This window comes from Trichomycterus rosablanca, chromosome 1, assembly GCF_030014385.1.
Source record: "Trichomycterus rosablanca isolate fTriRos1 chromosome 1, fTriRos1.hap1, whole genome shotgun sequence".
Taxonomy (NCBI): Eukaryota; Metazoa; Chordata; class Actinopteri; order Siluriformes; family Trichomycteridae; genus Trichomycterus; species Trichomycterus rosablanca.
The window spans coordinates 63,873,237-63,900,519 of record NC_085988.1 but is presented as its reverse complement, the minus strand read 5'-3'; the positions used below and the strand labels follow the sequence as shown (position 1 = coordinate 63,900,519).

The window sequence follows — 27,283 nt, the reverse complement described above, 5'->3', positions numbered from 1 at the left end:
TGACTACTCTAAGTTATATCCAAGTTTCATGTCTATAGTGTTGTCCCATGAAAAGATATAATGAAATATTTGCAGAAATGTGAGGGGTGTACTCACTTTTGTGATACACTGTACATAATGATAATTATTGCACATTGCGTTATTGCATGTTAAGATATAAGGATATTGCACATGTTATACTCATAGATGAAATATGTAATTTGGGTTAATTTGTTCTATTCAGTAGTCTGATTGCAGTCGGGTAGAAACTACTTCTAAAACGGTCAAATAGTTTCGTCAGATTTATTACTTTATTAATTGGGACATTGGTAGCCTAGTGGGTAAAGAGGATGGGTCCCCGCTGAGTCTGGTTCCTCTCAAGGTTTCTTCATGTAATTTTAAGGGAGTTTTTCCTTGCTACTGTCGCCCTCGGCTTGCTCAATAGGGGTTTTTTGTCTGTTGGTCCTGGATTCTGTAAAGTTGCTTTGAGACAATGTTAATTGTAAAAAGTGCTATATAAATACATTTTGACTTGACTTGACTTAAAGCTTTGGGCTATCAATCATTAGACTGTGGGTTCAAATCCCGGCTTTGCCATGTAGCCACTGTTGCTTAACCCTGTCTGCTCCAGGTGTGCCATACAGTGGCTGACCCTGCACTCTGACCCCAGTTTCCAAAGAATGCGGAAAAAGAATTTCATTGCACTGTACATCTGTATATGTATATATGACAAATAGAAGCATTCTTCCTCTTCCAATAAGCATGTGACTTGTCATAATAATACTAGAGACAATGATTATTTCAGCAGTTAATTCTTTCATCACATTTCCAGTGACTCAGAAGTTTACATACTTGTGGTTAGTGTTTTGTAGGATTGTCTTTAAATTGTTTAACTTGGGTGAAATGTTTCCACAAGCTTCTCACAATAAGTTGCAAAAATTTTGGCCAATTTGGACTTTATTCTATGTACATATACTTATGACTTTAACTGTATTATAAATGTACATTTACTTGCTGGTAAAAAACTGGAAAAAACGTAGTTTATGCACTTTTTTTTAAGTACAGCAACAGTCTAAGTCCAGATAATCCATATTAATGCCCACGTTTTTGGAACAGCATGTCCAATAAGCTTATAGTCAAGAGTCCACACATCACAGCTTAATCAAATTTTACATGTATGGGTGACAGAGCTATTTTCGGACAGCTTGATTTGTTGAAAGTCTAAGAGAGGTTGAGGATTAGAAGAGAATTTCCGCAGACAGAAGTGATTCATAAATAATCACGCTTCATTGGGGAGGAAAATGAGTACAGATCAAAGGACTGGTCTCACTAAAATGTAAGCCGACTGTTCTCACTGAATTGCTTCTTTTAATTGCTGAGTGATATTCAAATGTAAGCTCTATTAAATTCTCAGTGTGATTAAAACCCTGATCCTTAAAATAAGGGATCCATGATATACCGATATTAACTGATATACGTAAATGTGAGCAGAACAGAGGTGCAGTGGGTAGCGCTGTCGCCTCACAGCAAGGAAGGCCTGGGTAATGGGTAATGCTGTCAAAAGATTCTAAAGTCATGTCCATTCAACAGTAACTGAGATATCTTTGAATTCCCTGAATCTTTTAAAAATATTATGTACGGTAGTTGGTGAAGGACCTAAATTAATTACAACCTTGTGCTGAATGTTCTTATTAAACTGACTCATGGTGCCCTCACCTGTTACCAATTCACCAGCATATTGTGGAATCAAAACAGTGTCACTTAAATATTCTATAAACTTTTTGACTCTTATTTTGCCCCTGCCTTTTATCAAGTACCAGGTTTAAAGACAAAACATTAAAAGTAATTTGTTGGTACTACTGTCAGTGAAATTAAGGTTTAACAGAATAAAAAAATGTAAAATTTTTGTTTGTAATGCATTTTACCAAACTTTTTAGAAAATGTTACGGTCCAATCAATTCAAATTGCAACAGGTGGACGGACTACAATTGAGTAGTAAACATATTGTATGAATACACTAAGCAAACCAGAAGCACCTAAGTTGGGACTGTTTCCTGTGATTAAGTGATTAAGAAATGTTTTAATTAAGTTAATAAATTAATAAATATTTTACCTAAAAAATTCTTACAAACTTTTAGCCACACCCAACTAGTGCTAATTAGTGTATAAAACTAATTTTATAAATAAATAATATGCTCTTTTTTTGCATTTTTTCCCAATTTTCCTTCCAATGTCCACTCCTGAACGAGGAGATCCGTGACTGAAACACGCCCCCTCCGACACGTGTGCAGTAGCCAACTGCATCTTTTTACCTGCAAGAGGCGAGTTCATATGCGGATCAGCTTCGTGTACGGAGAGCCACACCCCGATCAACGCACTCTTTCCCCGTCTCTGTGCAGGCGCCATCAATCAGCCAGCAGAGGTCATAATTGCATCAGTTATAAGGAGTCCCTATCCGGCTCCCACCCTGTATAAACAACAGCCAATCGTCGTTCATGTAGCCACCCAGCCTGCCAGATGGCAGAGATAAGTTTCAAATCCACATGTTTTGAACCAATGAGTTCGAAATGTCAGCTTTGGTGTGCTAGCATGTTTTCTTTACCACTGCGCCACCTGAGCGGCTATAAGTGATATGCTTTTAACTCCATATTTATGCACTTATTTTGGAATGGGATGTTTAATGAGCTCACGATCAGACGTCCACATACAGTATGTTTAGCCATACAGTGTTAGATGTCTACTGACCATGTACATCAACATATGGTGCTCAGTAATAAAAGTTTACTATTATGAATTTAATACTGGACACTTATTAATACTCAGAGCTTTAGTAATTGCATTGTGCCTGGAAATAGACTGGATTAAGTTTAGCAATACTGGTTTATTACTAAAACAAAGCAAAATCAATGTGTGTAAATCCATTCATAACCACTATCATGCAGCCTTAGGCACACATGTATGTGATAATTACTAGTCGAGCACAATCTGAGATCAAAATTAGCAGATTTTAAACACGCAATCAGCAATATTAATAGAATGTTTTGATTTTGTTTAGCCTACAAAAAAAGACTTCAACTCCCCCCTTCCCATCCCTGATCAAACCCTGCAAATAAATCACCTGTCATAATGACCCATAAAATCTAAAAAGAGAGCACATCTATATCTACACTTTTTTCAATGAAGCGACCCAATTTTAAGACTAAAAATACACTTACCAAAACACAAATGAAAAGCATGGAAAACCCAGCTCATAAAAATGCTGCATTCTTTTGTTTCTGTGTACATTTCTACTCTAGGTATTCTTTTATCAGCTTTTCTCAATTTCAGAACACACTTTAGATGAAATCAGTTTCAGATAAATGGGGCATAATAAAATTAATTTCTCTGTGATTATTTAAGCTAAATTATTTTTCATGCATTGCACCTGTACTTAGGTTATTTAAGCACTAATTTTGCAACCCTCCTGCTTTTAGGTAATTAGAGCTGGCCATGTGATTTCCAGTTGTGCTCCTTACGACTTCCAAAACATTGCTTATTTGCTACTTAAGGTAAATGTGTACTGAATTAAGACCGTTACTTACCCAGAACAGCAGGTTAAAGAGAAACATCATGTATTTGACACAGCACAGGCACCCGCGCGCCATCCTCAGCTTCTCCAGCTCTATTAGGAAAACAAAGGACAAGTCCATGTAAAAAATAAAGAACTTTCCTCCACATGGTCCACTTTGACTTTTCGGCTTCTTGCCGGCTGGCACCATGCCTTCCACGCTCTCCTCGGGACTTGTCTGAGTTTGGACCTTAGAGCGCCGTGATCCGTAAAAGGCGCCTACAGCCAGGCGGTGTCCGCGGCGAGCAGCCTGGGCGAACTCCAGCTCTGCACTGTCCAGCGAAGGGCTTGGCTGAACGGTTACTGCCACACTGCTCTCGCAGCGCTCCATCATCACAAACAGTGATACTGCAGGACGTGACTGAAACACTTATATCTGCATTATCACAAGTGGAAGTGCGTGTCTAGCACTCAAATCTATCAACTAGTAAAAGAACTAGTTGAAAATGCTTGACATTGCTACACACAGCTTTAGGATGCACACAGACTCTGACATACATCCTGGAAATGCCAGCAGTATGTGAATAGGAGCAAGTTATGCTCCCTGTGAATAGATAAATAATCAACAGCCCTACATTCTCCTTCTGTTCATCTTCTAAAAGCAGCTCGAGTGCATTTTCAATTTCTCCTCTCCCAAGGTGATCTATCTATCTTCCACTTTTCTGTCCGCGGTAACGTGTTCGCTCAGCTCTCTTCTTAACTAATGCACAGTCCTCACTCTCTCCTCTCTTCTCCGCATCTGTGTCTGTTCTCCCTCTCTCTCATTTGGCTTTGCTTTCCTCCTCCTGTGGGTCAGTGATGCCCTCCTATGGAGTTGAACCAGATTTATCCGAATATCAGAAAAAAACAAATATTTGTATTTATTGTTATTGGTATCTTGAAAATCACACAGTAGAAATCAGTAGAGGAAATATTTAAATAATCAGATGTGATATTTACCACTATTTCAATAACTGCAATCTGGAGCCACAATTCTATACTCTCACTAAGTGCTTGTTTCGTAAAAATGTGTCGTTTACTTAAAGTTGACTTTAGTTGCATTTTCTCCCCTTTTTCTCCCCATTTAGCGCTTCCAATTGTCCAATTTGCATCATGCTTCCTCTCTGTCTATGCCGAACCCTGCCCTGACCGAGGAGATCGAAGCTAACCCACATCCCCTCCGATATATGAGCAGCAAGCCGGATGCATTTTTGCCACCCACATACTGATGAGTATTGTGCCACCTAGCGTTGCATGTGGAGAGACACACCCTAAGGAAACTCTTTCTCTGTGCATCTCTAATCAGCCGGCAGAGGTCGTAATCGCATTCTGACAGAGAGAGACCCACATCCGGCTCTTTGTCTTGCCCACCAACTGAACAACCGGCCAATTGTTGCTCATACAGCCACTCAGCCTCGAACCGGCAAGGCAGAGCTGGATTTGATACGGCGTACTCGAAATCCAGCTCTGGTTGCAGCGTGTGTTTTTACCGCTGCGCCACCTGAGTGGCCAAAAACCTTTTTTTTAGCATTTCCCCCCAATTTTCCTCCCAATCTCGTATCCAAGTATCCGATTGAATTACACTTCTTCTCTACTCATGTTGACCAAGTCAAGTCAAGTCAACTTTATTTATATAGCGCTTTTTACAACAGACATTGTCTCAAAGCAACTTTACAAAATCCAGGACCAACAGATACAAAAACCCCTGATGAGCAAGCCGAGGGCGACTGTGGCAAGGAAAAACTCCCTGAAAATTACAGGAAGAAACCTTGAGAGGAACCAGACTCAGAGGGCCCATCCTTCTTGACCTCCACTCAGGCGAGCCATGACTAAAACATGCCTGCAGTAGCTGATTGCATCTTTTCACCTGCACAAGGTGAGTTCATATGTGGATAAGCTTTGTGTATGGAGAGACACAACCTGATCATTATTCTCCCCAATCTCCCCAATGCAGGTACCATCAATCTGCCAGCAGAGGTCGTTAAGATGAGAAATTAACAAACCAGTCAGTCAGTAGATCAGTGCACGTACAATCACTGAAAAAAGTTTAGCTCTATCCTTTTATTACACATGTAACAAGCCCACGTCATGGCTATGCTGGCCGACAGTGGGGTGGGGCCGCAGACCAAATGAAAGTGCAGTTCAGTTTAAACTACACTTCAAAACACATCAGCGCCTAATAAAGTGTAATTTGTTTTCTCCGTGGGGTGAGGTCTCTTTATAAGCATCCTTGAAACTCAACTCATAACTGAGCCCTGTGTTTTCCTGACTTCTTGTTTGTTTTCTTGCTCTGCATTACTTCGTTGTGGCCTCTGAAAACTCAGCCAGTAGGCATGGCAGCTTCTTGTGTGTTTTGGCAGCACTGCTGGACGTGAGTGGTATCCAGATATGGCATGGCAACCTTATCGTGTTTTCATTGGCTGTTAATGGTTTACTGAGTTTCCCTTGCTTGGTTCCCCCTCAAGCACCTGGGTTGTAGCTCGCTGGAGAGTATCTGGCATGGTGCAGCAGGAAACCTGACTGGTCATTGGAGAAAGCCCAAAATTTTGTAGGGGTCCTTAGCAATGTTATCACAACAAAACCGGCTGTGTTTCTGTAAAAAACTTACAGGATAACCCGATGAAGGCTGGGACATTGGTGTCATTGGCAACCATAAGAAGAACCAAAGACTTCATGGCAGCTTAACACCACACGTGACCAAGAAGCACAGGAAGGATTGAATATAATATGACAGAAGGAAATTGTTGTTGTGTAATATTATGCCACTCTCTGTGAGAAAATGAAACCAGCTCTGCTTTATTTGATGGCTTGTGATCATACATCTACCTTGATTAGATTAGGCTGGCCATGACTTTATTTTGATCTGGTAGTCCTCCATCCACACCTTAATTGACCAGGCTGTGTGGCATCAAACACTGTCGTGCTGCAAAGTGTTGGGGAGCACTGACAGACCGGAAGGAAGCGAGTTTTCTTCCAGGATGTGTATGTATGTGATTCATGCATCCTTCCAAAGACAAATCTGCCAGATTCCAGCCTTGCTATGCCCCCCTAACTTTGCTATGACAACACTAAGTTCTAACGGGCGGATCACGCCTCATGATTAAAGAGCTAGGTGAAGCTCTGCACCATGTGCAAGATGTTCAATCAAGGTAGAACAATACTGTGGCTACTAAACCACTAACAAAAACAAGGATAGCGAACTAAGAACTGGTTGTCACAATATGACAGGTACCTTAACTGCGGTACTGGACTAGTAATCAAAAGGTCGCTGGTTTAAGCCCCATCACTGCCAGGTTGTCACTGTTGGGCTCTAACCCTTTATTGCTTAGATTGGATACTGTCATAGTACTGTAGGTCGCTTTGGATAAAAGAGTCTACTTAATGCTAAAAATGTAAATGCTCCTGCCATCTGCAATAACAAAGCTCTAAAAAAAAAAGAGAGATAGGGAACCCTTAGAACTAGCTAGGACTAGCAATACGTCAGCAACACCCAAACCACATCACAGGGTCTAGGCAGGGTCTGCTCTGGAACAAGGGCATCATGCTGCATTTTGGGCAATCGCTTTCCCAAGGGTGTTCTGTCATGATTCCAAAAATGCTGCGGCACTGTCTAAGTTCCCAGAGAGAGATAAGTACACTGGCATTGAATGCCAGTGAAAAACTGGACCGGATCAAGCAGCCCGGTATCACATCTTCAGAGAAATCACAGGTTCGCCAGACAGGAGAACATGCAAGTGTGAGAGGAAGAAACTGTGACTGACATAAAGAAAAAATTTACGCTTAGGAGGTACAGGTGACTGTCGATCAATAGAAACTGACACATCAATTATCTGCACCTCCGTGCCCCCTCTGCCAGCCAAAATGGCAATGCAGAAAGATATGACTCTTAATGTGGCTCACTGCCAAACTACTTCAGCAGCTGTGACTTATACATGTAATACAACAGCACACAGGTTATAAAGTAAACAATTGAACCTTATTTATTTTTTATTTATTGTTTATTAATGTCATATTTTACACTTTGATTACATTAATGACAGAAACAATAGTTACTTATTACACAAGATTCATCAGTTCACAAGCTTAATGTCAAACACAGTCATGGACAATTTAGTATCTCCAATTCACCTCACTTGCATGTCTTTGGACTGTGGGAGGAAGAAACCGGAGCTCCCTGAGGAAACCCATGCAGACACATGGGGAGAACATGCAAACTTTACACAGAAAGGACCCGGACCGCTTCATCTGGAGACAGAACCCAGGGCCTTCTTGCTGTGAGGCGACAGTGCTACCCACTGAGCCACCATGCTGCGCTTTTTTAAATTAAACCTAATTTCTTATTTTAATTCATATCATTATATAATACAATGCATTAGCTTCTGAAATTCATTGTGGTACACGTAGCTAAGGTTTCAGCGGAACAGATCAGCATTAAACTTGGATGTCTTGCCATAAATTTACAGAGTTTTATTACTGAGGAAAAGTATAAAAGTTTTATTCCTCCTGATAAAGTCATCAAATCTATATTGGACTTGACAGTGAATTTGATCAAAAGTGACAGCAAAATACCAACAATCCCTCTGTGATCTAGGACAGCATTGTTAATAGCAACGTGTGTATTGCTGTAACAGCAATTTTCCAGACACTAAAAAGATGGAGGGCTGCTGATATGCTGCAGGCTGCTATGTGTCAGACACTATGCAAGACTGGCATCCCCTATTTGCAGACAAGGCTTAACAAGACAAATACGCATCTCAAATCTGATGTCTCTTTAATAACCTGACTTTGCTGCTTCACCGGACTCCTCTGCAAGATGGAAGAACATTATCTGAGTGCCCGTGCTTTGGCAATGTGCCAGTTAGAAAGCAAGAGGCAAGCACACAGTGTACTGAATATTTCAATAATGAATTCCCGTTTACAGGATTTATTAGTTCCCAGTTGCTGTTGTTACTGTTGTTTGTTTATAGTTGCTATGTACACAGTGAAGGTTGTAATTTAGTCCAATATTTCTGCATCTTCATCTAAATAGTGGAACAATGTAGCACTATACTTAATGAGCAAACTATGTGGGCACCTCTTTTAATTAATGAACTTCACGTACAATGCAAACAGACCTAGAAAAACAAGCTTTATAATCTGTAAGTCTGACATTCAAGTTTAGTTGTTACCATGACAACTAGTATAAAGTTTGATGGAGGCGGAATACTTTTCTAGAGCTGTTTACCAATCTTTAAGAATTCAATTTCATTAGACCTGGTCTAGCATTGATGTGAAAAGAAGTGGAGTGTCTAATAGAGTGGACAGGGTCTTTAAAAAATCCACTCATACCAGCACAACACACACTAACACACCACCACGTCTTTGTCACTGCAGTGCTGAGAATGATCCACCACCTAAATAATACCTGCTCTGTGGTGGTCCTGTAGGGGTCCTGACCATGAACATGGTGAAAGCAGGCTAAAAATGTATGTAGAGAAATAGATGGACTACAGTCAGTAATTGTAAAACTTCAAAGTGCTTCTATATGGTAAGTGGAGCTGATAAAATGGACAATGTGTGTAGAAACAAGGAGGTGGTTTTAATGTTATAGCTGATCTGTGTATGTTATCATTTTTGTCACATTAACATTTATGTTTTAAAACCACGCATGGGCTAAACAGGCAGTGGTCTATTTAATTTATTTGTGCCGTGGAAGTAGGTGGGGTATGACTCAGTTAATTCACTCCAGGTGGAAGTGTTTCTATTTATCACAGTTTCTTCCTCACAGATTTGCCAGCTCCTCGAATGGCAACCTGCTTTCCTTTTGAAACCAGCATGCCGGGCTTGGACCAAACTGGTTTTCTGTACTTCTATCTCTTTCTGTGAGCCAGTGTTACTGTCTTTTTCAGGCTTCATGATAGAACTGCCCTGGATGAGCAATCTACCCCTTTTCTGGAGCGGGCCCCACAATTGGGGCTGGGGAGGCGCTCATGCACTGCTGCCCCCAGCTTGTTCTTCTTTTTAGAACTGGGTTGTTGCAGGTGCTCTGAGCATCTTGCCATACAGTGACAACTGGTTTCATTTTTTGGCACCTCTTTAAATTAGTGAATTTCACGTAAAAAGGAATACAGACCTTGAAAAACAGGCTTTACAATCTGCACTACTTTTGCACTATCCCTTTCCTATCCACTTTTTGCGTTGCAGGCTGCTGATGTTTTTGTGTCTCAGATTCGTTACTTTATTTTTGTCTTCATTATTTTTATTTTCATATGAACCTCTTTTCTGTGTTTTTTAGCCACTTTGGCAAAGCATCCTGCAAATTGGATACAAATTGGATAAAAAAAAACTGTAAAAACAATTTGGCAATTAAAACAAACTAAAGAAATAAAGGGAAAAAAATCAATTTAGCTATAAATAAATCAAGGCCAACCAAAAAAATGATAATCAATGTATCTCGGGTGGCATGCTTTACAAAACTGGTACAAACTATGCTAGTACTAATAGTTGTTAATGAAACCTGACATGTGGACAGTGGACGAAATACACTATGTGGCCATAAGTATGTAGACATTTCTTCTAATTATTCAGTTCAGGAGTTACATCAATACCTATTTTACCAGGTGTTATTTCTATTAAATGAGTGAAAGCTTTACCTTGGCAGAAATGTACATTCAAATAATTAGTTTTGGAATGATTCATTATCACATTATCAGTGCCCACATACATTTAGCTAAATCCACTGGTCAAAAAGTTGTCTGCATAATTTTGTTGATGCAGTATATTCTATTACTATACTTTGTAAATAATAAGTGATGTATGGTATGCTTAGTAAAAGAGCTGTGGAACTTGCATGCAATGACAAGGCCACAGACAATAGTTCTATTTAAATGAACTAATCTTGGAATTATGGTGGGTGCAGTGGGCATCTGGTGTGAGTCATACCATATCCCTTTTACCTTGATCTAGCAGCTCTTTCCACTAATAAATATGACTTTCTGAAACACAAAGTTGTTAAACAATTTTCCTGAAGTGCATGACTGTACACGCGTTAAATAACATACAATCTTGCAAACGGTGGGTGTGTGTGTGTGTATTGTTAAACGCTGACTCAGGGTCTTTCTCTGTAGCCTCCAGAGTTCTCATTATAAAATGGTGAGTAACTAATTTTTTTGAAACTAAAGGCAAAACCATAATGTATGTCAGCTGCAAACTCTTACACAGCTTCCCAATTACAGATACAATGTCAGTATCTGAACAGATTTTATTAATTGTAAAACGTAATTTAAGTAATTCAATTTAAAGTTGGAGTGTTGGCAGTTGAAAAACAAAAAGTGGGCACAAAACTTCACCCACTACTGTATCATTGGTTCTGATTAACACTGTAATAAACTTGGTTTGTTTATTATGTATTAGGATTTTAACGTAATGTTTTACACTTTGGTTACATTCGTGACAGGAATGGTAGTTACTCATTACACAAGGTTCATCAGTTCACAGAAGGTCATGGACAGTTTAGTATCTTTAATTCACCTCATTTGCATGTCTTTGGACTGTGGGAGGAAACCGGAGCTCCCGAAGTAAACCCACACAGACACAGGGAGAACATGCAAACTCCACACAGAAAGGACCCGGACCGCCCCACCTGGGGATCAAACCCAGGACCTTCTTGCTGTGTGGCGACAGTGCTACCCACTTAGCCACCGTGCCGCCCTACTGTAATAAAGAATACTAGACTACTATATAGAATATATGTGTACAATCAGTATATTTAGTGTCCTGTGTGCAGTAGCAGCATCACAGTTACTATATATAGTGCAAGGATAAGTCCAGTGTGTGCACTGTGGTTTATCTGTGTAGTGGGGGGTTTAGTGCAGTGGGCGGAAGTTCTTTCACTGTGGTGAGTTCAGAAAAGTGATGGATAGTGAGAAAAAGTTGCTTATGAGCAGACTGGTTCTGACATGTATACTCCTGTATCTCTTCCCAGAAGGCAGGAGGTTATACAATTATAGAAAATCATGAATGACTGAACTACTACACCTTAAAATTACAAACACTGAGACTATGAGCATGAGTATGGAGTCTGACTGCATGCTAAACTCTGCTGTGGATCCGTGATTGCATTCGAGAAGGGTATATTGCTGCTCATGTGCCCTCCGACATGTGCGCCGTCCTAGTGGACCCCTTCTTTACGCCCGCGCTTCTGCAAAGGCACTTTAGTCTGCTAACCAGGGTCCTTGCACAGCGTTTAAAGACCAAACCCACCTGGTCCGGTCATTTCCCCACCCAGCAGACACAGTGGCCAATTTGTGTATGCTGCAGGCACTGCAAATTGTACCTGCTAGATGGCGCCCAGCCGCCCTGTAGCAGAACCAAAATTCAAACCGGGGTGTTTAGAATCTCAGCGCTGGTGGCCCCTCATTTTTTTTGTTAATCAAACAAATATAAATATTTTGAATCATATTTTCATCTTCATCTATTTGGTTAATCATGTTATAATAACTAAACTAATGTTATCAGGATTAGCTTTAATATACTGACTATATATATACTATATCTCTGTTATTTGATCAGCATGTTTACTTGTACTAAAGTGTTTGCTAACTTTACAAACTTAGTTTAAAATTTACATTTAGAAAGCTAAACTGGCTCTGCTTATGGTGTTTATGTTCAATTTACTGTTCTACATTAGTCCCTGACAGAAGTCTTGTCGCTTATCCAAGTTGTAGGAACAACAAATAATAACTTGACTTGTAGTTGATCAATTGAAATCAGAACTGGCTTATATGAAAGGCAAAGCCCTCTAGATTATGCTTATTATACCAAAAGAAAGTTTTGTATCATTCATTGAGTTTTATCATTTAATTAGGACAGAAAGGTCAGATTTTGCTTGGACATAAGTCTTGTCGTATACAAAAATAATGTTGAAATTATACATATACTTTATTTTGAATACACAAACATGCTACAATAACATTAGAACATAAAGTCATGGTGCCTTGGAAAAAATAATTAATATTGTGTATGACTTCCATGGGCTTGGAGGACTGCATCCATACGTCTTGGCAATGACTCAAATAACTTATTGATGAAGTCATCTGGAATGGCAAAGAAAGCAGTCTTGCAGTACTCCCAGAGTTCATCAAGATTTTTTGGTTTCATCTTCCAAGCCTCCTCCTTCATCTTACCCCAGACATGCTCAATAATGTTCATGTCTGGTGACTGGGCTGGCCAATCCTGGAGCACCTTGATCTTCTTTGCTTTCAGGAACAGGATTTTTCCTCCACCAAACTTGACTGTTTTCTGGGTGAATCTTGGGTCCATGCGGGTTCCAACAGGTCTTCTGCAGTATTTGCGGCGATTGGGATGCAGTTCAATGGATGATTCATCAGAAAAATCAACCTTCTGCCACTTTTCCACTGTCCATCCTTTATGTAAGCTGTGGGCCTTGGCAAATGCGACACGATTTTTTTGTTGTCTTCTGTTTAATGCTGGTTTCTGAGCACTAATTCGGCCATGAAGACCACTGCGTGAAAGAATTCGACAAACTGTTCTTGTAGATACAGCGTTTTCTGGTGACCAGTTCTCATGTAGCTCCGCTGCAGTTGAAAAAGGGCTGGCCCTAGACTGTCGAAGCAACAAACGGTCCTCTCGAACAGTTGTCTTAAGGGGTCTGCCTGACCTGGGCTTGTCATGAACGTCCCCAGTTTCTTGAAATCTTTTTCTTATTCTCTCCACTTGACGTTTGGATACATTAAAGATGTCTGCCACCTCAGCAGCAGACTTGGTCTTCAAGGTCTTGATGATCAGCACTTTGGTTTGTGGTTGAATCTTTGGCATGTTGTCAGAGGTCAAGTTGCACTTCACATGAAAGTCTGGTGTGCTGGGGTTCTTTTTATACACACCTGGGAATGTGTTAATTACATTATTTGTCCCAGGTGAAGCTCTAATCTGTGATTGGTTGAATCATTTAAAGACACGACAAGACTTTTGTCCTTGCAAAAACAGATGTTATGGGCTTTACCAAGCTGTGGACATCAGGACACTTTTTGACAGTTTCATTTTGCACCCAATTATTAATGTGAAAGCCCTTGACATTAAAGTGAACCATTTATTGTAACAATTGATTGATTACAAATAAAGTTATATACCATTTTAAGTTACTATGTCCTTACGCGACAAGACTTCTGTCAGGGACTGTACATACTTTAACAAGCTTTCAGTTCAGTTCAATGCCATCAGGAAAAAAATGTTGTTGGTTGAGTACGTAGCCACTGATGCACCGCAGCTTTCACATCATCATCACATGAAAATCTTCTTCCCCTTAAAGCTTCTTTGAGCGTCCAAAAAGCTGGAAATCAGATGGCACTAAATCCGGACTATAAGCTCTCTCTTATCCTCCGAAACACGACCAATTACCACTCCTCCCGGCCATCACTGTTTTTAACGGAAATATAAAAGTGAGGAAACATTTTGAAGATCTCTCGTATATTAAATGTTGGCCTGATGGAATGTTGTAGTTACTGAATGCAGCATGTATGGGCAAGCATAAAGAGCTGAGTAACGCTGATAAAGTTCAAAACATGATACTCAGACACTTGGTTGAAGTATCTTAGAAACAGCAAGGGGTGCTCACTAACAGTGGCACAAGAAGGGACAATCCATGTACCACTGACAGGTTTTTCAGTTTTTACAGAATATATATATATATATATATATATATAAACTGTATATCTGGCATGAGACATTGTAATACTCTTCTCCTGAACTTTTAATGACAGGATCTGCTTTGGGGATCATGTAGGCACATTCAGCAGTGAAAAGATGAACCTGGATATAATGACCTGCCACAGCAGATACCCTGTCAGTCTTTCACTTATAATAAATTAATACTATGCTCTCTGTATTTCTTCACTGCTTGTGGTGGCACCTCAAACAGCCAGCAGAAGTTTACTTTTTCTCCAGTTACAACCAACTGTGTCTGCCAAGCATATTTAAAAATTTATTTTGAGAAATCCAATAGTGAGGTAACCATCATATCTTATACAGCAACAACTGTCCCACCGTAACAAGCCACAATACATTCTAGTCTGGTACTGCAGTACTACACAACATGTATTTAAAACACTTTCCCTTTAAAACACCAAACTAAGTCCAAAACTGCTGAGTCCAGATTCTAGTGTCCTCCACCACACTGTTACTATAACCTTCCTTCCTAATCCCACTAACCCTCCCTACTCCCCATGTAAAAATACAGTAATAAATAACAGAGACAAAGGGAAGTGAGGAAAACACACACACACACACACACAATACACACACAGGCAGCACAAAAACACAGCACAGATATACAGGGGTTGGACAAAATAACTGAAACACCTGGTTTTAGACCACAATAATTTATTAGTATGGTGTAGGGCCTCCTTTTGCGGCCAATACAGCGTCAATTCGTCTTGGAAATGACATATACAAGTCCTGCACAGTGGTCAGAGGGATTTTAAGCCATTCTTCTTGCAGGATAGTGGCCAGGTCACTACGTGATGCTGGTGGAGGAAAACGTTTCCTGACTCCCTTCTCCAAAACACCCCAAAGTGGCTCAATAATATTTAGATCTGGTGACTGTGCAGGCCATGGGAGATGTTCAACTTCACTTTCATGTTCATCAAACCAATCTTTCACCAGTCTTGCTGTGTGTATTGGTGCATTGTCATCCTGATACACGGCACCGCCATTGGATGCACATGGTCCTCCAGAATGGTTCGGTAGTCCTTGGCAGTGACACGCCCATCTAGCACAAGTATTGGGCCAAGGGAATGCCATGATATGGCAGCCCAAACCATCACTGATCCACCCCCATGCTTCACTCTGGGCATGCAACAGTCTGGGTGGTTCTGCTTCTTTGGGGCTTCTCCACACCGTAACTCTCCCGGATGTGGGGAAAACAGTAAAGGTGGACTCATCAGAGAACAATACATGTTTCACATTGTCCACAGCCCAAGATTTGCGCTCCTTGCACCATTGAAACCGACGTTTGGCATTGGCACGAGTGACCAAAGGTTTGGCTATAGCAGCCCGGCCGTGTATATTGACCCTGTGGAGCTCCCGACGGACAGTTCTGGTGGAAACAGGAGAGTTGAGGTGCACATTTAATTCTGCCGTGATTTGGGCAGCCGTGGTTTTATGTTTTTTGGATACAATCCGGGTTAGCACCCGAACATCCCTTTCAGACAGCTTCCTCTTGCGTCCACAGTTAATCCTGTTGGATGTGGTTTGTCCTTCTTGGTGGTATGCTGACATTACCCTGGATACCGTGGCTCTTGATACATCACAAAGACTTGCTGTCTTGGTCACAGATGCGCCAGCAAGACGTGCACCAACAATTTGTCCTCTTTTGAACTCTGGTATGTCACCCATAATGTTGTGTGCATTGCAATATTTTGAGCAAAACTGTGCTCTTACCCTGCTAATTGAACCTTCACACTCTGCTCTTACTGGTGCAATGTGCAATTAATGAAGATTGGCCACCAGACTGGTCCAATTTAGCCATGAAACCTCCCACACTAAAATGACAGGTGTTTCAGTTATTTTGTCCAACCCCTGTATGCTTACACTTTATTGCCAAAAGTATTCGCTTGTGACATCCCAACTTGAGTGACATCCCATTCTAAATCCATAGGGTTTAATATGTCAGCCCACCCTTTGCAGGTATAACAGCTCCTCTGGGAAGGCTTTCCACAAGGTTTAGGAGTGTGTTTATGGGAATTTTTGACCATTCTTTCGGAAGCGCATTCGTGAGGTCAGACACTGATGTTGGACGAGAAGGCCTGGCTCGCAGTCTCCACTCTAATTCATCCCAAAGGTGTTCTATCAGGTTGAGGTCAGGACAGACCAGTCAAATTCTTCCACACAAAACTCGCTCATCCATGTCTTTATGGACCTTGCTTTGTGCACTGGTGCACAGTTATGTTGGAACAGGAAGGGGCCATCCCCAAACTGTTCCCACAAAGTTGGGAGCAAGAAATTGTCCAAAATCTCTTGGTATGCTGAAGCATTAAGAGTTCCTTTCACTGGAACTAAGGTGCCAAGCCCAACTCCTGAAAAACAACCCCACACCATAATCCCCCCTCCACCAAACTTTACACTTGGCACAATGCGGTTAGACAAGTACCGTTCTCCTGGCAACCACTAAACCCAGACTCATGCATCGGATTGCCAGACGGAGAAGCGCGATTCGTCACTCCAGAGAACACGTCTCCACTGCTTTAGAGTCCAGTGGCGGCGTGCTTTACACCACTGCATCCGACGCTTTGCATTGCGCTTGGTGATGTAAGGCTTGGATGCAGCTGACTTAGACCCTGGTCTCCAAATATGGGCATAACGAGGACTACAGAATGACGCACGACTTCAGTGGTCTATTACCAGATTTATTTCAACTTTTACCATACACACCCTCTTGTAATGACTAAGGGTAAGGTCACACATGATTAAGTTACACAGGAAGTTATAGGTTACACATGATTCATAAGTTCAAGTTCAGTGTCAAACTCTGTCACAGATAATTTTGCATCTCAACTTTACTTGTTTTGGACTTTGGAAAGAAACCGGCGCATCTGGAGGAAACCCATACCGAGACTGGGAGAATGTGCAAAAAAAACCCGAACAGGTCCACCTGCGAATCAAATTCAGGACCTTCTTGCTGTGAGGCGACAGTGCTACTCACTGAGCCAACGTCCCACCTTACTGATGATTTAAATTATTATTATATTATATTATATTATTATAGTTCACTTTTATAAACACATAATAAGTCTGATCATTCAAACACAATGAACTTAGCCAAATTCCTAGCATAAGCATGGCTTACCAAATTTGATGATAAATCAGAAACTACCATTCAAGGAAGTGCCAGACCTCAAGCCAAGCATAGATATATACTCTATATATAAATATGTAGCATGAAACATTGTAATATTCCTCTCCTAAACTTTTGATGACAGGATCTGTTCTGGGGATCATGTAGGCACATTCAGCAGTGAAAAGACGAACCTGGATATAATGACCTGCCACAGCAGATGCAGTCAGTTTTTGTTGATGTCTGTGGCTACTCTGAATGAACTGCAAGCGTAACAAGTCACATCACTCATCATGCCATCTGCCCTAATTCTCTCTGTCAAGCACAAGCACACACACAATAGCCAGTTTGATCGCTGCTGTATGCACAAAGTCTCAACGTCATGCACATCAATGTCAACAGCACCAATTTTGGTGTGTGTGTATGTTTGGTCAAGACTACTCACACAAACACTGATGATCTGCATCTGCTTTACAACAGAATAAAGAACTATTACCTGCCAGTATCTCTGTCTCTCACACACACACAAACACAAAGCCTTATTAAGTCGGATGCATATTTGCTCTTTACTCTTTTCAGCTTGCCGTAAAATAAACAGTGGGTAGGGATAGGCAGAAAAGGATGATTACTAAATAAAACAGTTGGATAGTATTAAATATCTAGTTGTTATCAAGAAAGCCCTGCACAATCATGTCCATTGGGTAAATGTGAAAATTCAGCAGCCCTCTAATAACACCCACACACACAATGTACTGAGTAATATCCAAATCACAGTGTGGATTAATAATCAGAATAATATGTATTGTTTGACTCTTTATTTAACTGACAAAAGATTTCTAATGTTTTCACTGATCAATGGTATTGTATTTAAGAAACAGAAACACATTCAGAATTTGCTGCATGCAACAGACTCCAACAATGTTAGTACAGAGGAAAAATAAGAGTGAAACATTTGTAAAATATTGAAGTTACAGCACTCCACAATAAGCAGCTGAATTCGTAACAGGTGAGGGAATCATAACTATGTATAAAAGAAAGATCTACCCAAGGATTTATCTTTACAAGCAGTGATGGGTCATGGCTTACCAAACTTTAGGAGAGAATTGCAATTCCCAATGCAAGATAAGGCATCATTCTGTATGTGTTACAATCACAGACACAGAATGTGTGTGCTTGAGTGGCCTGCCTGCACTCCAGATCTGTCTCTTATTGAAAATGTATGGTGCAGCGTAAAGAGGAGGATCAGACAATGATGACCACGGACTGTTCAGCAGCTGAAGAATGGACAAAAATACCACTCTCAAAACTGCAACAATAAATGTCCTCAGTTCCCAAATCATTAAAAAAGAAAAGCTGATGGAACACATGGGGTAAACAGGCCTCTGTCGCAACTTTTTTGAAGTGTAATGCAGGCATCAAATTCTAAATGTGTTTATGTTTACAAAATACAATAAAGTTTATTGGTGAAAACACTGGGAATCACAACTCACAGATTCTTAATTTTTCTGCATTTTACAACTTTTTTTGGAAATGCATTCCTATCTAATACCTGTGAAAAGGAAGCCAGTGAAGGCAGAACACAACTTCGCTGAGCACAGAAGGATGTAATGTACAATACATTTCAAAAAGCCGTTAAATTTTTATGAGCTTTAAGTGTTTTTGGGTAAGGGTTTGTGAAGTTTGCCCAAAGCGCATGGATGCCAATTTACTAAATCTCCTTAACCATGGTTTTTGACCAAGCTAAATTGATTTGGCTGATTTGGCTGCACTTGGACAATGCATTGAATTGTCTCCTGTTGTTCAGGTGAGAACCTCACAATATAAAAAAAGATATCCATTTTCTGGGTTGAACAAAAAATATTAAAATTGGAAATGAATACAAATGCCTTAAATATATTCAGAGTAACTCCATTTTGCAAAAATTTCATCTTGTGGATCTCTTATTCTTCTCATTCAGAAGAAATTACTGTGTGGGGAAATAAACTGCTACAAACAGTGTTATCTCAGAAGTTAAGGTACTGGAATGTTGATTGGAATGTTGCTGGTTCAAGCCCCACAACTGCTGGAAAATGAGCTACTAACAAGAGCTACTCTTTGTTACAAGGAAAATATAATACACAGTATATTTTTTTCAAATCTTTTTTTCAGGGGTAAGACCTATAGTGAGGGGGAAAGTAACCACTTCTGTATCTTTTCAGTCTGTTTTTTTTTTTAATGTACACACAACATCCTTTAATATAGAATTAAATTATATAAACAAAAAATTTTTATTAAGTCAATGGGGAAAGGTATACAAACATCACATTTAATTACCATTAGTCCTGTTGCACAGCCGCTGTTAGCAGCGTATTTGTCTGTACGTTTGGGGTTGTGTTTTTAAACATTTATTCTTTTTCCAAATTAATGTTCTTGACTGATGAGATTACACTTTCTACTATGTCCCAGGGTGTCACTCCAATCATGTTGTTTTTCAATGATGTGTAACGACCCAGTATTGATTTCAGAGACATAGCCACACCATGATGCTCCCAACTCCATACTTCACTCTGGCTAGGATATTCTTGGGACTTTTTATAATTAACAATAGCATCTTAGTTTTAGCATTGAAGGCCTTTGCATTTATTGATATTTGTCTGTAACAGTACAATCATTGTAAACAGGCCTTGTGAAATTTGTCTTAAATGCCTAAATATGGATGTTCTGATAACATATTTCCCATTCCTTTCCTTTGAGAATATGCTGATACCAAATTCAAGTGTGATACTAATGCTAATAAAAGTAACAAAGCCCTCCAGTAAAAACAAACCCAAACATAAACCAGACTACGTCCTAGCACCCAAGTACATTTCAAATTTAAGTTGTGAATACTGTGTATGGGTATACAAACACTAACTAAAAGCAAGTCTTTCTACCCACTTTTCAATGACTAAGTAATCACCCTGAGCTTCTGCCACCCACTCTAAGATATATACACAATCTCACACAGCTTCATTACTAATTAATGGGATCTTGCAGCCTCTTGGCTGTTGCTGCACTTCCAGGCTGAAGTAAGTGAGGTGTCCATGCAGTGAGACAGTGTATTCATCAGAGACAGCTCAGTCAGAACTTTATGTAAGTGTAGGATAACATTCTGCAGGGTCAGGCCTTTGTGACATACAAGGCAGCAAAAAGTAAAGAATTCAGCTGAGTGTGTGGGTTGGAAGATGTCTAAATGTATTCTTATAGCTTAGATGGTAGACAAATGTAATAAGTATAAAAAAAAATCATAAAACTTTTCTATAAAGGTCCAGCAGCCATTATTAAGTGTCAGCCTCCACAATTCAACTGTCAAATTTTAATATATATACACTGATCAGCCATAACATTAAACCACCTCCTTGTTTCTACACACACTGTCCATTTTATCAGCTCCACTTACCATGTAGAAGCTCTTTGAAGTGCTACAATTACTGACTGTAGTCCATCTGTTTCTTTGCATGCTTTGTTAGCCCCCTTTCATGCTGTTCTTTAATGGTCAGGACTCTCCCAGGACCACTACAGAGCAGGTATTATTTGGGTGGTGGATCATTCTCAGCACTGCGGTGACACTGACATGGTGGTGGTGTGTTAGTGTGTGTTGTGCTGGTATGAGTGGATAAGACACAACAGCGATGATGAAGTTTTTAAACACCTCAATCTCACTGCTGGACTGAGAATAGTACACCAACCAAAAATATCCAGCCAACAGCACACTGTGGGCAGCGTCCTGTGACCGCTGATGAAGGTCTAGAAGATGACCAACTCAAACAGCAGCAATAGATGAGTGTTAATCTCTGACTTTACATCTACAAGGTGGACCAACTAGGTAGGAGTGTCTAATAGAGTGGACAGTGAGTGGACATGGTATTTAAAACTCCAACAGCGCTGCTGTGTCTTATCCACTCATACCAGCACAACACACACTAACACACCATCACCATGTCAGTGTCACTGCAGTGCTGAGAATGATCCACACCCCAAATAATACCTACTCTGTAGTAGGGCTGGGCGATTTTCACGATTAATTCGGTTAATTCGCATGAACGTTTTCACCCGATGTTAGAATGTGACAATCGCGATTGTTTACATACTTTATATTTTAATTAAAATACCAACATGTCACAAGGCAGAAACTGAGCAGACTCTCGCGGAATATAAATCAGGGAAAGTTTAATATCAAAAGGGCAAAAACAGTGTACAAAATCAGGTAAAGTCCAAAACCAGAGCAAAAACTAATACAGTAAACGGAAGACAACAAGGATTATACGCGGTAACAGTTAGATTTAGAAATAAAGAGCGCAAACACAATCGGCAAAACGAGACACAAACAGAAGAGTTTAATTAAGATTCACTGAAACAAACACAGCTGAACTGAATCAAAACTCCGGAGACTGTGAGCCCGATCAGGATTGGCTGACCGGGACATGTGACAGTCACGTGACAGTCCGTAAGAGCTTGGGATTTGTAGTCCATATTGTTAGAAGCAGAACTGGCCCCCTCCATCCACCCCCCAATCACAAGAGGACAAAATCAAAGCTGAGCTGAGTGATTACTTGATGCCCCCCCCCCCCCCAGTGTAAATACTGATACAGACTCACTTAGTGGTGGAAACAGTAAACAGGCTCGTGTTCCTTTTAAGAAACCTGTAAAGAACTTTTTGTAAGGTGGTTTTGCTGCACAATATTTAAAACAAGAGTTGTTTGTGAGCTATTCTTATAAAGCATATAGATAATTTAGATTTCTATTTTGTTTTAATTATTGTTATATCGTTATTGTTATAAAGTTTGAGTCCCTTACAAGGATAATTATAGGTGGTGCTGTTACTATTTTTGCACTTCTTTTACAATGCAAAACAAAAAAAGACATTTGAGTCTTATTTCAATTGCATTATACAAAAACAAAAACAAAAATCGAAATCGTAATCGACAATCGGTTATAATTTTAAAATAATCGAGAATTTTTTTTTTTTTTGCAAAATCGCCCAGCCCTACTCTGTAGTGGTCCTGGAAGAGTCCTGACCATTGAAGAACAGCATGAAAGGTGGCTAACAAAGCATGCAGAGAAACAGATGGACTACAGACAGTAATTGTAGAACTACAAAGTGCTTCTACATGGTAAGTGGAGCTGATAAAATGGACAATGAGTGTAAAAACAAGGAGTTAGTCATAATGTTATGCCTGATTATATATTATTATATATATTATATATTAATGCACAACACTACCTAGACAGAACAAAGCAAAAACTAAGCATAAGCCGAAGAAGCAACCCAAAGTCCAAAGGAATCCAGTATTGATTTCAGAGAGGCATCCACATGATGATGATGCTGCTTCCACCGCCGTATGTCACGGTGGCTGGGATATTCTTGGGACTTCTCCATGACAAGCTGATTTATGAGGTCTAATTTAGTCTCATCTGTCTGTTGTTCTCTTTATTTAAATAATCATGTACAATTAACAAGGCAAACAGAACTAAGCAAATACTCAGCATAAGCTGAAGAAGCAACCAAAAGTCCAAAGGAATCCAGAACTTAGAGAAAAAAAGCTGTTTACAAAACAACCACACACTCCAAAAAGCTGTACTTTATGGGGAAAGTAGCAAAAATAAAGTCATTCTTCAAAAATAAGGAATAAGGTTCTCCCTAAAAGTAATCTAGCTTGCTGCAAAGCACTATTCTTGGCAGAAACCCAACACTGCTCATCAATCCAACTCCATCCACACAGTGATGCTTAGAGGTGATAAAATCATGTTGTGGGAAGTTTCTCAGCAGGGTCTTGGAAACTGGTCAGAGTTAGAGTTAGATGGATGTAGATGAAAAGCTGTTCCAATCTGCAAGAGACCAGGGCAGAGATTCACCTTCCAACAGGACGACAACTCTAAAGCGTACAGCCAAAGCTACACTGGAATGATTGAAAACCAATAACCTTTATGTGTTGAAATGGCCAAGTCTAAGTCCAGACCCCAATCAATCCAGGAATCTGTGGAAAAACTTTACAGTTCCTGTCGATGAACAATTTTTACCCATTCTGACAAAGCTTGAGCAACCGCAAACTTTAAATTACAAGCTGGTAGATGCAGAGAGAAATGGCACAAAGGTCCCAAAACACAGCTAGCTGCGAAACAACAGTCATCATGTTTTTCTTTTCATGTTTGGTAAAGATAAAACAATGTTCAGGATTAAATGCTGTAATCTGAGCCTCTACTAGTAGAATTAGAATTGTGACCCTTTGCAAGTCAGAATGCTAAATGCGCTATTTCCTAACTTTGGTTTAATTACTGTGTACTGATGCAACATGCTACTGTATTAACAGTTGAATGTGGTTTGGAATGAAAATGTAAGAGTTTTCCTCATTTTCATTTATAATGGTTTTAAAAAGCATTGTTCCCATACAGTTGCATTAACAAATAGCAAAATAATTTTGCAGTTATTTATCTATTCTATGGGTTTGTCTGAAAACCTAGTGAGCCCTCTACATAGACAGCATTTTTCGCCGCTCAGGTGGCACAGCGGTAAAACACACGCTGTTCACCAGAGCTGAGATCTCGAATACATCGTATTGAATCTCGGCTCTGCTTTGCCAGCTGAGGTTGAGTGGCTACATGAACAACGATTGGCCTGTTGTTCAGATAAGTGGCGGGACTAAGCCGGATGGGGACTCTCTGCTGGCTGGTTGGTGGCGCCTGCACGGAGATGGGGAAGGAGTGCGGTAGGGGGTGTGGCTCTACTGCACTTGTCAAGTGTAGGTGATAAGATGTTCGATTGCTATGTATGTTTCGGAGGGGGCGTGGAGCAGCCTCGTCCTCCCCAATCAGGAGCAGGGACCAGCATTAGTGAGAGGATGATTGATGGGCAGAAATTGGATGTGCTAAAAGTGGGAGAAAAAGGGGTAAAATAATTTTTTTTTTTAAAAGACAGCATTTTTCATCACTTTACATGCACTTCAGAGAAGAAGTCTGTCTCAATTCTTAGATGCCTTAAAATGCTGCCTACTAAGGTGCCTTATTTCAAAGCGATAAACTGACTGAATAACGAGGGAGCATCCGATGCTTCTTTAGGTATGAAGGCAATCCCAGCATTCAACTTTACTTACAAAAAAGTACAAATAAGGTGGATGAATGCAGAACAACAAACTTCTTTTCAACAAAGTTCTTTTTTAAATGTAAATAAATTCTCATAAACTTTTTATTTGTATAAAGGTGTACAGGTGTCATTTATTCACAAATTCAGGCTTTTTCTTGGTACACGGGTGGAGATGGTAGCTGGCATGCTAGCGAGTCGCCTTAGCCGATTGGTTCGAATGGCCTGAGACTGTGTTAGCTTAGTAAGCAAAAACTGCTATAATGTAATTGCTGTTATCGCTGTCTAAGTAGTGCGTCTGAATAACTGGCCTCATAAATTTAATGTCTGATTAGAATCCTCTCTACTTTGGCAGCTGCCTAGGTAGCCACTAGGCAGCAAGGCTGTTCATTAGGTTTTCAGACAGACCCTATGACAGAAATATAAAGTAAACACTTGCTTTGGGTTGGCATTTAAGCCAGTGGATGGTTACTAACCAGGGTGACACACCCCTTTGGTAACTTATAATTTACTGGAAATTTATTTCTTTATATTTGAAGACCAGTAGAACATGCTTGCAAAAAACAAAGACACAAAGTACTACTTTAACTAGCTGTGGTTAAAGTAGGTAAACAGAGCCATGAAATTTTTTCCATGACATATTAAAACATAGTTTAAATTTGATGTAAACGCTAACAAGCATTTTCGGCTCAAACATCAATCAAAACCTGTTTTTTAAAGGTGTGAACTACCTAGCATGACACCCAAGCCAACTAGTTAGACGGAAGACTGGACCTGTCGACGACTTAAAATAGTGTAGTGTGAAAAGCAATGCGAGCGGCCGCGAGTGCTGTGTCGAACTACAGCCAATGAGAACGCAGGATAAGGGGTGAGGGGAAACCTGGGGGAGGAGTGTAAAAGCGTGGGACAGGGGCAAAATAAAGTTTGTATCAGAATACATCAGCACACACACAAGCGTTACAGTATTTTGTGATTTAATCGTCCACGAAAAAACATAATACCAACACTGCATTGCAAAAAATATTTATTTACCTCCAACTCACTACAGTACAGACAATCCCTGCTGGTCGTGTAGCCCAATCCACTTCGGCTCAAACATCAATCAAAAACTGTTTTTTTTAAAGTGTTAAGTACCTAGTATAACACCCAAGCCAACTAGTTAGACAGAAGACTAGCTGATTATACAGACTTACTGTCAAAGCAGCTTATCATGAGCAAGTTTTACCTGCATCTAAGCATCACTATAAAAATGTGGCATCAAACAGTTTACCATTACCTTGTGCCACCATGTATTCTCCCAGAATGCACATTATACTGCTATTACCCCTCAGGACTTCCCTAACACTATGCTCTAAAGAGAAGTTTTTCTTTAACATGCCAGCCACCCGGAATGCAGTGGCTTGTGGTGAAAAGCACTTGAGCTGCTGGAGATTTTAAACTCTCCAGCTTCAATAAGTTTACTTCCTACATTTAAATAATACACATCTCAAAACTGGAAAGTGGAAAGTCTCACCATGTTTAATTACAGTTGTAGCTTGTCTATTTAGTTTGGCCGCTGACGTCACCGATGGAAGGGGCTCTCAGGCACAGCTGGCTGCCTGCATACATCAGAAACCTCTGTTTCCAGAGTGTTCCCTACAATTAAACCACCATTAACTCCCTAGAGCAGTAACATGAAACACTTTTTTAAAGTCCAGGACTAAGAGCTTCATAAATTTAATCAAAAGTTTATTTACTCTCATATGGGATATACAGAAGGAAAAAGATTTCAAGTCATTTTGTTCTGTATCTCCATTGGGGTATAAATCTGTTTATAAATTGTCATGAGCACACCTGCCACAGATACAGAATCATGTTCTTTTGTCTTTCCAAATTTAGCCAGCAGATGGGGCATGGAGGTGTAGAAGATTCAGTTCTTGTTAACTGCGCTTCATTAAGCATTAATTCGCTCCAGGTGGAAGTGTTCTATTATCACTAGAGATGGACCGATCAGGGTTTTTGGCACCGATTCCGATCTCCTTTCAGGGACATCGGACGATAGCCGATTCCGATCGGGGGGGGGGGGATTAGCAGTAAATAAACTTAAAAAGAGCCTCACAGTAAAGATAAACCGGAGCAGTGCGCACGTGTGTGTGTTTGTGCCTTTAGAAGAGACGCTTTGTTCACAGTATCGCTATAAGTGATTCATTGATTCATGAGTTGATTCGTTTTTATGTGAAGCGTAAGTTTCTCTTCTCAGTTATCTCTCCGTGTTTACTGTTATTAATTAAATGTCGTGGTTTTAAATAAACACCAGCTACTACAGAACATTTTGTGTGACTCTCTTACAATAAAAAGCTTCATTAAACTGCTATTACCACAGATCTGTAACCGAGTCAGACTCGTTCCGTCTAAGGAGCTAAAAGTTTTCTAAAAGTTCAGCAGATGATCCTGAACTAACGAATTTGGTAATGAATAAACTTTTGCCTCTGATTGGCTCTGTAACGTCTTCTGTTCTCATCTACATCACAAGTAAGAACCGCTTACCGAGTTTATATAACGTGCTGATAGAATCGACTCAGATGTGACCGGGTTGAATTATCTTTTTAAAGTAAATATTACAATCAGCAAAATTACATCGTAAGAGCTTTCACGATGGTTTCTGTACGATGGTTGATGAATGGTGATGTGATGGTTGGCGCTTCGTAGCTCAAAGTCTGGATCAATCCACTGAGCTGTTAACTTAACGTGATCTTTATATATCACACGATCGGATCGGCTACTTTTAGGAAATATCGCCGATCGCCGATAGCAT

General features: G+C 40.1%; 1 protein-coding gene across 3 annotated transcripts in view; it reads right to left on the bottom strand.

Annotated features, from left to right (window-relative positions):
* The window catches only part of tspan9b (tetraspanin 9b), a 52,636-nt gene that overhangs the window by 21,188 nt on the left and 4,165 nt on the right, over window positions 1-27,283 (bottom strand). The window contains exons 1-2 of one of the 3 annotated variants that reach the window (XM_062994859.1): window positions 26,003-26,062; window positions 3,561-3,640 (exon numbers count right to left, since the gene is read on the bottom strand). In XM_062994859.1, the coding sequence (XP_062850929.1) occupies window positions 3,561-3,623 (63 nt within the window). In that variant the 5' untranslated portion in view covers window positions 3,624-3,640; window positions 26,003-26,062. Of the gene's footprint in view, window positions 1-3,560; window positions 3,921-26,002; window positions 26,063-27,283 lie in introns of those variants that run through there. The other 2 variants (XM_062994851.1, XM_062994843.1) reach the window with 2 other exon arrangements.